The following is a 12,220-nucleotide window of genomic DNA, read 5'->3' as shown; positions in this document are numbered from 1 at the left end:
ATCAGATGAGGGATATAACATTAGGCACCATACCAACGATTAGTCCAAAATCTGTTTCTCCCTCTTTTGGAACAAGGTTTTCTGAAATTGGGTGCAAAGACACTAAAAGGCCATGGAAAACTAGAAACAGAACAAATTCCTTCTTTTCCCTTACGTAGAAGAGTTACCTATTGAAAATCTTATTTAGAATAATAATAATAATAATAATAATAATAATGACGGCCTGAAAATTTCATCCCATTTCTCTCTGGGGAAAGTTGTCTCCAGGTTCCGGATCTCGTAATTGGGTTGATTGATACAATAGAACTTCTTCAAAATCCGAACTTGTGTTTTCAAATCTAAAGTGTCATAAAACCATGATAAAACGACAAATAACATCTTACTCTTACCAGGGAAAAAAATACTTTAGAACTGTCAACGTTTCCCGTATGGTGAAATAATTCTTATTCGACGTGCATGAAGAAAATACCTAAGATTATTTGAGATAATTATTAAGGTTTGATACATATTTATCCTGCAACTTGGGATCAGGCTCTCATTAACAATAAGTAGATTGAGCTAAAAGAGAAGACAAAATATCTAATGTAAATTATTTTTAAAACGCAGGCACCTGACAGAGATTTTAATGTTATTTGCATAACAATAAAATGTAATTTTATAATTCCTGTTTTGTGTATAATTAAACATCATAATTGAATACATTGAAAATTTAGATAACAAACATACATTTTAAGAAAAGATATTTCCCCGAAGATATTCCACAAATACGTTTATTTGTAGGAGCATATACGTGCGTGTACACACATGTACCTATATTCCCTTATCTCAATAGTCAGATCTCTCCTAAGAAGTAAGCTAATTGAGCTGTTTGTGTTGATAAACTCCTTTTTCTCCAGACTATTCCTCTCCGAGCCATAATTATTTGCAATTTGCCTAAGTCGTCCATTTACTGATACGTCAAGCATGAAACAGAGGCAATTCCAGAAAATGGAAATGCTTCTCAAAATCAATCTTTGGGAAATAATGTGGTAGAAGTTACTGTGTGATAGAAGACTACCTTATAACTGTCACATGGAGATGAATATTAATTTGTTGAGGTTAAGGTGGCTTTGTGCTTCATTTGTTGACTTGGCTTAGCCGTCAGCAAAGCAGCACAGCCCAATTACTCCAGCAAAGCTATTTTTTCTAACAGGAGTTTTATGATTTTTATGTACTTACCAGTCAGCACACATAACAATGTCAAAATGTCCTTCCAGTTGAGAGACATCTGTCTCATTATCCCATCGTAAAACGCTTGAGGAGAAAAAGATTTTAAAAATTATACTTAGGGTTTTTTTTTTTTTAACTTTTGATTTTGAGCTATTAACATTATTTTTTGTGGCACTTGAAATTATTTAAAAGGTATATACAAATTATTTCAAAAGGTATAATAAAAAAATTAAGGATGTAACTGTCTGTTCTGTATTTTACTTAGTCTTCAAATCTAGAAGAGGAAGAATTCTCTATTTAGATACAATAGTTAAGCTTGTGCTAGTTTTTATAGTTTTTTTTTTGTAGATGAACCAGGGAAAAACATCTTATTTTTACCGTAGTCATTACAATGAGTCCAGACTCTTAACATCAATGAGGTACATATTGAGATCAAAGTATTCCCCGTCTGACTGGAATACAAATTTATAAAAATAAATGATATGAAACTTAGTGTGTATCTATCTTGCCTGGCATGTCAGTTGCCTTTGCCTTTCTGATTGAGGGAATGAGCAATTTGGCAGGATGGAAGAAGAGCCAACTTTCATTTTTGGTAGTTCTAGTTTTTAGGCACATTTTAAAATTCACCCATCCTACCACTTAGTCTCCCTAAGAGGATCAGGTTTTAAACCTCATATTAGCAACAATAATTAATAGCACATATTTAAAAATTCTAGTTGTGCTTATGAAGCCAACCAAAGATTTTAAGTTACTTTTAATTAATAATGGGGATAATCAGCATTTTACCACATTAAAGTACTGTAATGATTCCTCTTTCCACATCGAAAGTGATTTGCAGTGCTATTTTTCAAAGGAAAATTGTGCTCCTATCTTCTACTTTGATTACTATTTAAAACCAAACTGAGTGAGCACATTCAACCCTGTCCAGGTATATTTGGTTTTCCTGGTGGGTTCTTTATTTCTTCTCCATCTTCCCTGGGTGAAAAGCCATATATTTGAATAAAAAAAACCAAGTCTTATGTTGGTAAGTCCAAAAGTTCTTCCGCTATACGCTAATATACACAAGTGGTAGTGAATTTCTTAACACAGAAAAGATTAAACACATCACCACGAAAATATCTATACAGACTGAGCATCAGTTCCCCATTCACTCATCAACTCGTTGTTACTGAGCACCCACTGTGTCGCAGGCCCTGCGCTGTGCCACAGGCTGTATCTTCATGATGGCAGCCTAGCAGGACATGCAGATACATAAACCTATAATTCTGATGCTGTGTCCTATGTGTTGTGTAAGCATACAGACATAATAGAGCTCCAGGGAGGGCTTTCCAGAAGAACGTGTCATGCCATGACACTTGGACAAGCTTTCTAAATTAACTCTACTGTTCTACTTACTTGGGCCTACTGGAGAGCCAAGGAATGGAAAAACCAGGGAAGCCCTAAGAGATTAAGGCTTACTTTGTTTTTAGATTAATTCCTTAGAAACTCCATGCACCTGAGGAGAGTGGGACACAACCGATATCAACTTTTATGGAAATGCTGAGGCCTCCAGTGCAGCTGGAACTCCAGCTCCCTGGGAAACTGGGCCCATTGAGCCCTCATCAGAGACCTAAGAGTCCTAAAAAGTTACTACATGAAGAAGCTAGTTGAAAGGATAGATCTATTCTTGACCCATAATGTACCCATAAAATAATGTACCCATCGCACAAATTTTAGGAAAAAGAGAAAACTGTGAAAATTACTCATAATCTTACCATTCCGTAAACCATTATTTAGAAAGTGCTTCTAAAACATAAGTAGTTACTAAAGCACAGAAAATGAACAGAAAATGTAGGAAATCCTGTGGTGGGTACTGCATGTTGGATTCCTGGGGTGCTTCAGCCTTTGATTCGACAAAGACAAATTGGAGAGACAGGGGCCTAGATAGCAATTGGCTGTGGATTACCACAGCAGATGTAACGAGTGATTCTAAAAGAAACTGAAATGCTTGGCTTGGCCACATGGACCACAACACATTCCCAAAAGGCATTTGTCTTAGTTCTCATGAGGCTTATGGCCATGCTATCCCCATAATGGTAAGCATGTGACAAAAGAGTGGTGTATAGACAGAGTTCAGCTTTGGGGTGACAGGCACACCTAGGTTCAAATTTTGGTTCCTTCCTTGACTGGCTATGTGAACTTGGAGTTTGCTTTCTCAGCTGTAAAATGGAGAGAACAATGGCCACCTTCTTGAGAACACCATTCACACTGTATTCTGGAGTTACGGTGTTCACGTAGCATACGATGAGAAGGGTGCCCGCTGGAGCTATGCAATCAGGAGACCTTCCATCTTGGAAGGAAACTGACGATGGTGACGTCAATATTCAAGAAGCTGGGCCTTCCAGTTCTTCTCTTCCAATGACCTTGCCCTCCACCCTTCTCAGATAACTCACAGGATGGTCATGTACACTAGAGCAGTATTTTAGCTGTGGGGAAGGACCAGATTTTGTTGTTATGGTTTTTAGACCCAATCTGTTGCAGACCAACCCTTTTATAAAATACAATATAAATTAATAGACAGATGAGATTTTAAAAGCCAAGACATTCTAAATATAAGTCCACCGATCATATGCTTGGATAGCACAGTAGTGTTCCTAAATGTTTACTTTCAGTTTCTGAACTTTCCTCATTGCAGATGAGTAGCATGCAGTTCACATATTGGCTCCAGTGTATGGCCTATTTGTTGAGCAACACTGTTCAAGACCTTGTCTTTATGAATAACTACAATCCTGACCTACTCTCTGACCAGCCCTTTCACAGCTAACCCCTTCCAGAAGGTATTCTAATCTCAACCATTCTTCATTCCTCTACTCCCTTTTCCCTTTCTTACTCCCTCCTGTTTGTTAAATCCAGCCCTCTGCCTGCTCTGAGACTGCACCTGTGCACCTGAGTGTGATTGGAGAAAGCACAAAAGCATCCTGACTGGCTTTGCTTTAGATTCATAACCATGAACCCCAAGTGGACTCTTGGTGATGTCTAACAGTTATACTTAGACTTCCCTTGTCCACTTACTCCCCCAGTCTCCCAGGTTGCTATTTTGCACTACCTTCTCTTTTCAAAATGCTAACACTTCCTCTCTCACCCTCACTCTCAGCTGATCACCTTGCTTCCTACTTTACTGTCAAAATTGCAGGTATCAGATGAGAACTTCCACATACTCTCACCACCACACTTATGCTCCTAACAACATCTGTTCCCATATACCCTGCCTTCCTGCCTGTTTTCATAGATGAATTAAAGATGCCATACCCTGGGGTGCCTGGGTGGCTCAGTCAGTTGAGCATCCAACTCTTGACTTCGGCTCAGGTCATGATCCCAGGGTCGTGGGATTAAGCCTCATGTCAGGCTCCATGCTGGGCATAGAGTCTGATTGAGATTCTCTCTCTCTCTCTCTCTCTCTCTCCCCTCTATCCCTTTCCCTCACTCACATGCTCTCTCTCTCTCTCCCTCTCTAAAATAAAATAAAAATTTTAGGAGAGTAGTTCTCTCTCCTAAAATATCTTCACTCTACTTACCCTCCAGTTTTAACTCTATTTCCCAATTCCTCCTCTGCAGGAAAAATCCATGAAAAATTGTTTAAACTCTTTATTTTCAATTCAACCTCATAGTTTACAGGGTACCGGGTACAGTCCTCAGATGGGTCTTATCTCGGTAGGGGAGAATATTTAGTCCTAGACTAAATGCTACTCTGGTTCTGCCTAATAAATATTAAAAGCAAGACCCAAAAGTTATTTCAAAATAACTTAACTGTGACCCAGAACAAAATTCAGAAACATTTACTGGAATACAAAAACGTTCGATTCCAACAAGATAAAATATAAAATACCTGGCATACAATCAAAGATTACCAGGCATACAAGGAATTGAAATAATACAACCAATGATGAGGCAACTGGTTTCAAACAACTGAAACCAGTCTAAACCTGCCACAGATGTTAAAATTAACAGACAAGAGCATTAAAATAGTTATTATAATGATATTCATTGTATTTAAAGAAATGAATAGAAACAAGAAAGATATTTTCAAAGTCCCAAATCAAACTTCTAAAGACGAAAACTACAATGTCTGAGAGGAAAAAAATACATCAGATGTAATTAATAGCAGATTAGACATTTCAGAAGAAAAGATAAGTGAATTTGAAAACAAAGCAATAGAAACTATCCAAAATGAAATACAGATAGAAACAAAGAATAGAAATAAATTAAAAGAGGTTTAGTGATTGAGCTGTAGGGCAAATTTAAATGACCTCAAATATGTGTAACTTGAGTTTCCAAAGGACAGAAGCGAGGGAGGAGCATGTATGGAAATTATTTGAAGAAATAATGGCTGAAATGTTTCCAAATTTAATGAGAACTATTAACCCACAGATCAAGAGATTGCACCAACTCCAAGCACAAGAAACATGAAGAAAACTATAAGGCACAAATAATCAAATTGCCCAAAAGCAGTGATAAAGAGAAAATCTGAAAAGCACCCAAAGGAAAAAAAGACACATTATATATAAATAAAGGTAAGAATGACAGCAGATTTCTTGTGAGTAATGGGCAAGTCTGAAGACAGTGGACTGACATCCTTAAAGACTGAATGGGAAAAAAAAATCTGTCAAGCTAGAATTATATAGCCAGTTAAAATATACTTTCCCCCAAAATGTAAAATAGGTATTTTCAGACATACAAAACCTCGAAGAATTAATCATCAGTAGACCTATAGTACAAGAAATGTAAAGGAAGTCATTCAGGCAGAAGAATGATCATACCAGACGAAAATATGAATCAACAGAAAAAAATGATGAGAACCAAAAATTGTAACAATATGGGCAAATATGTAAGATTTTTTAAATTATTTAACTCTTTGAAATATAATGGACTAGCTAAACAAATAACAAGCACTGTGGAGCTTATAACATATACCTCAGTAAAATATAAGGCAATAGCATAAATACTGGGAGGGCAGTAATAGAAGTATACTATGATAAGGTTTTTATAGTGTAGATGAAGTGGTCCATCACTTGAAGACAGACTGTGATAAGCTAAAGATGTATATTGTAAATCTTAAAAAAAAATTCTTTTTTAACATTTATTTATTTTTGATTTTCGAGAGACAGAGGGAGACAGAGCATGAGTGGGGGAGGGACAGAGAGAGAGAGAGACACACAGAATCCAAAGCAGGTTCCAGGCTCTGAACTGTCAGCACAGAGCCCAATGCAGAACTCGAATCCACACACCGTGAGATCATGACCTGAGCTGAAGTCGGACGCTTAACCGACTGAGCCACCCAGGAGCCCCTAAAGATGTATATTATAAAACCTAAAGTAACCACTAAAACAGCTAAACAAAATTATAGCTAATAAGTCAACAAAGGAGATAAAATAGAATGGAAGGAGAAAAAGATGAAAAGAGGAAGAAAAAGATGGAACAAATGGAAAACAAAAAGCAAAATGACAGATTTAAATCTAACCACATTAGTACTTGTATTCAGTGAAAATGGTATAAATGCCCCCAAATGAAAGGCACAGTGTCAAGTTGGATTAAGATACTGCATTCTCTCTCTCAAAAAAATAAAAAGTAAAAAGTAAATAAAATGCTAGATGCAAGTATATGAGGTTTACAGTGAATCTATTTTTTTTTTTTTTAGAGAGAGAGAGAAAGCATATGAGCCAGGGGAGGGGCACAGGGGGAAAGAGAGAGAGAGAGAGAGAGAGAGAGAGAGAATCTTAAGCAGGCTCCACACTCAGCACAGAGCCCGATGTGGGGCTCAATCTCATGATCCTGGGATCATGACCTGAGCAAAAATCAAGATTCAGATGCTAAACCAACTGAGCCACCCAGGCACCCCAATAAGTGTATTTTAAATGTGAAGCACAAGTGGGTTAAACGTAAAAAGACATACCAAGAAACACTAGTCAGAAGAATTCCAGATTGCCTATGTGAATGCCAGACAGTAGATTTCAGAGCAAAGAATATTATTGGGTATAAAACGGATCACATTATAATGTTAAAGGGCCAATTCAAGAAGGAGACATAACACTTCTAAATGTATATGAACTTAATAACAGAGCTTCTAATTTGAAGCCCAAATGGGTATTACTGCAAGAAAACATAGACAAAACCACAATTATAATGAGTGATTTCAATACTCCTTCTTCAATAATTAATTGAAGTAGACAGAAAATAACCAAGGTTACAGATGACTTTAACAATGCTATTGAGCAACATGACTTAATTGATATTTATAGAACACTCCACCCAATAATAGCAGAATAAACTTTTTTTTTTCAAATAGATATGGAGCATTTGCCAAAATATATCCATTCTGGTTCTTAAATATTTTTTTTTAATATTTATTTTCGAAAGAGAGAAAGAGATAGCGAGCATGAACACGGGAGAAGCACAGAGAGAAGGGGACAGAAAATCTGATGTGGCTCTGTGCTGACAACAGAGAGCCCAAAATGGGGCTCAAACTCACAAACTGTGAGATCATGACCCCAGCCCAAGTCAGATGCTCAAGCAACTGAGCCACCCAGGCATCCCTACCCATTCTGGATCTTATTCTAACTTTCAACAAAGTTAAAAGATTTCCAGTCATATAAAAATATGTTCCCTGCCCATCATGGAATTAAAATAAAAATCAATATTCTCTATAAATAATCTCCAATATTTAGAAAATAAATAATATGCTTGTAAATAACCTAGCATCCAAAGAAGAAATCAAAACAGAAACTGAAAAATATTTTTAATTGAATGAAAATGAAAATACAACATATAAAATTTGTGGGATGATATCAAAGCAGTACATGGAGGGAATTAATAGCACTAAAATGCCTATATCAGAAAAGAAAGGTCTCAAGTCAATAGACTCCATTCCAAACAAAAGAAACAAACAAAAAAGCACCCCCTCACACACAAGAAGTTAAACTCAACATAACCAGAAGAAAGGAAGTAAAGATTAGAACAAAAATAAATGAAATAGAAAACAAAAACATAATAGAAAAATCAAAATAGGAATAGATTTCAAAATAGAAAATTTCAACATAGAAAACCAGTGAAACCAAACACTGGTTCTTTGAGAAGAGCAATAAAATTGATAAACTTCTAGTCAGACTGACTAGAAAAACAGGGAGAAGACATAAATCACCAACATCATGAACGAGTGAAGTGGCATCACTACAGATTCTACAGATAGTAAGAGGATAATAAGAATATAACAAGTATTCATAAAATATATTAATAAATATATATATTCTCTACAGGTATATAAATACATATCAATATATAGATATAGATGTCATGATCAAGTGAGGTTTGTCCTAGGGATACAAGAAGGTTGCTTTAATGTTTAAAAATTGATCAATATAATAAATCACCATATTAATGAACTAGAAAAGGAAAAAAAAACATATCTCAATAAATACAGAAAATGCATTGACTGACAAAATCTAATATCTATGCCTGATAAAAATTCTCAGCAACCTAAGAACAGAAGGGAACTTCCTCAACCTGAAAAAAGTCATCTGGGAAAACCTACAGCCAGTATCATATTTAATGGTGAAAGACTAGATTTTTTTTCCTTAAACATCAGAACAAGGAAAGGATGCTTCCTCTCACTATTGAACATTGCACTGGAGGTTCTAGACAATCTAATAAGGCAAGAAAAAAAAAGATCATCAAGACTGGGAAGGAACAAGTAAAACTGTCTTTATTAGCAGGCAACCCTATCGTCTATGTAGAATATTCAATAGAATATACAAAAAATACCAAGCAGAACTAACAAGTGAGTTTAGGAAGCTTATGGAATATAAGACCAATATACAAAAATCGGTTGCATTTCTTTATACAAGCAACACATAATTGGAAATTGTAATTTCCAATTCCATACCATTCACAATAACATTAAACAATCCATACCATTAGTAGAATAAAAATATGAAATACTTGGAGATAATTCTGACAAAAGATGAGAGAAATTAAATAAGACCTAAATAAATGGAGGTAATTCAGTGGATAAAGGAGAGTATTTTCAACAAATAGTGTTTTAGCATTTGGATATCCACATCAAAAAAAAAAATATATATATATATATATATATCTCCAACACATATCTTGTACCATATTAAAAAATTAACTCCAAATGGGTCATAAAATTAAATGTAAAACCTAACACTATAAAACTTGTAGATGAAAGTACAGGAGAAAATCTTTGTAACTTTGGACTGAGCAAAGATTTCTTAAATATGACACAAGATACATGATCCATAAAAGAACAAATTGGTAAATTAGACTTCATTAAAATGAAAACTTCTGTAGTTTGAAAGATGCTATGAGGTGAATGGAAAGAGAAGCCACAGGCTGGGTGGAAATATCTGCAAATCATATATCTGATAAAGGTTATATCATGTAAGCTTACATATAAACATATAAAAAATATATAATGAACTCTCAGAGTATGTTAATAAGAAAACAAGCAACCCCCCCCCCAAAAAAAGTAGGTAAAGCATTTGAGCAGATGCTTTTCCAAAGATATGTAAGTGGCAAATAAGCACATAGAAAGATACCCAACATCATTAGTAATTAGGGAAATTCAAATTAAAACCCTAATGGGATAGTACTATACACCTATTAGAAAGGCTATAATTTAAAAAATATTTTTAATGTTTATTTATTTTTGAGAAAGAGAGAGAGAGAGAGAGTTGTTAGCAGGCGAGGGGCAGAGAGAAAGGGAGACACAGAATCTGAAGCAGGTTCCAGGCTCTGAGCTGTCAGCACAGAACCCAACACAGGACTCGAACTCGCGAACCACGAGATCATGACCTGAGCCAAAGTAGGACGCTGAACTGACTGAGCCACCCAGGTGCCCTAGAAAGGCTGTAATTTAAAAGACTGACCATATCGAGTGTTGAAGAGGCTGTGGACAAAACAGAACTCTCTGACAGCACTGATGGGAATATAAAATAGTTGAACCAGTTTGGAAAAGTTTGTTGGGTTCCTTAAAACATTACATATGTGTCTCTATATGATTTAGCTGTTCCACTCGTAAGTGGTTTACACTAGAGAAGTGAAGGCACATATCCATATAAAGAATATATCCACATATCCGTATGTGTACATAAATATTCCTAACAGTTTCATTCATAACAGCCCCAAAGTGGCAACAGCCGAAAAGTTCATCGATGAGTGAAAACAGGAATAAATTGTGGTGTATCCACACAAGGGCACGCTACTCAAGAATAAAAAGGAAAGAACTATTGATCCATGCAACAACACAGATGAATCTCAAAATATTCTTACTGACTGAAAGAACACTGACTTTCTAAAAAAAAAAAAAGCACGTACTGAATGATTCCATTTATTTAAATCTCTAGAAAATATAAACTCACATAAGGGGAGGGAAAACAAAGCAGTGGTTTTCTGGGGAGGGAGGAACCTTCAAGAAGCAAAAAGGAGGGATTATTAAAGGGCAAGAGAAAACTTTTTGGGGGTGAGAGATATTTTCAGTATTTGGATTGTGGTGATGGCTTCAAGGGTATACACAAATTTCAAAACTTACAAAATTGTACATACAGTTTACTGGATGCCAATTTACCTCAATACAACTGTTAAGGAAAAGCTAAAAGGGAAATGCTTTTTGAGACAGCAGGGTGTATACATAAATACTCCTAGCCCCTGGACCTATATGGACTTTACACAATCTAAGGCATAACATTCAGATGCAAAGACAAGTAAAAGATGGTTCTTCCAAATCCCCAAATCATGCCAATGTGTTACCTAGAATTACACCGACACTGAAGAAAAATTTATGTTGTCACCATTTTATTTGACCACAATGTCAAAATCTTATTTGTTTGAAATTCATTACGAAGCAGAGTACAATTTTACAGATAGAAATATAAAGCCAATCATCATTACAGAACTCCCCATGCTTTAGAAAAATCTGAATACCTATAGGCATATCAAACCCAGTAAGTTTAACAGGTACAGCATAGCAGAAAGAATGCTGGGCTTGTAGCTAGGAAGTTCTGAGTTCAAATACCAGCTCTGCCACTCACAGGCCAGTGGGGCTGAGAGACGCAGAGTATCATGGCCCTCATCTGTAACAGACGTTAGTTGCCTTGCACAGCAATAAAGAATCGAATGAGCTAGAATATATGAAAGATGCATTATCGGTGCTCAATATCAGTTTCCCTTCCCTTATTCTTGCACTAACTTAGACTTTTTTTTTTTTTCATTCTGGCTTTGACTTTGGAGTTTCAACCTGAAATGCAAAGCCAAGTCAATTTCTGATAGGACTCCTACCTTGTGATTTAAAACTCACACTAAAAAAAGAAAAAAAATTTCTCAAACAGAAAGTCTGCTTTAAGTTTATAATAAAACCTAATGTCAAACATGCTTAATCTCATTTGTATTTCATTCTGGTGTTCACAGATAACCTTCCTTCTACAGATTTAAGGTATTTCTTTTCTCACATTCGCACAGTTAATATTTGTTTACCGTTATATTTGTAGATTCTTTGTTGAGGAGCGAGTCACAGTTTTTAATTCTGCTGTTAAAACTGTTGTCCCTTATGTGTTTGCAATAGTGTACTGATATAATTCTTTAAAAAAAAAATTTTAATGTTTTTATTTATTTTTGAAGGAGAAAGACAGAGCATGAGCGGGGGAGGGGCAGAGAGAGAGGGAGACACGGAATCTGAAGCAGGCTCCAGGCTCCAAGCTGTCAGCCCAGAGCCCAATGCGGGGCTCGAACTCACGAATCGTGAGATCATGACCTGAGCTGAAGTCGGACGCTTAACCGACTGAGCCACCCAGGCGCCCCATGCTGATACAATTCTTGATGATGTTTGCCAAATGTAATGAACTTAGACTTATTAAACAAAACAAAACAAAACAAAACACAAGCTGTCCTACCAGCAGTGGGGAAGGCAGTGGTTTTCTTCACATGGATATTACACCCATTCTTCCTTGCAACAGACTCCAGG

General features: G+C 36.0%; 1 protein-coding gene across 2 annotated transcripts in view; it reads right to left on the bottom strand.

Moving 5' to 3' along the window:
• Positions 1-12,220, bottom strand: part of CAMKMT (calmodulin-lysine N-methyltransferase) — a 404,175-nt gene that overhangs the window by 23,869 nt on the left and 368,086 nt on the right. For both annotated transcript variants that reach the window (XM_049651437.1, XM_049651438.1), the window contains one exon: positions 1,219-1,293. In XM_049651437.1, coding sequence (XP_049507394.1) covers positions 1,219-1,293 — 75 coding nt within the window. The remainder of the gene's footprint in view (positions 1-1,218; positions 1,294-12,220) is intronic.

The sequence above is a fragment of the Panthera uncia genome (assembly GCF_023721935.1).
Source record: "Panthera uncia isolate 11264 chromosome A3 unlocalized genomic scaffold, Puncia_PCG_1.0 HiC_scaffold_11, whole genome shotgun sequence".
In the NCBI taxonomy this organism is placed as follows: Eukaryota; Metazoa; Chordata; class Mammalia; order Carnivora; family Felidae; genus Panthera; species Panthera uncia.
This window is presented reverse-complemented; position numbering and strand designations above follow the sequence as displayed.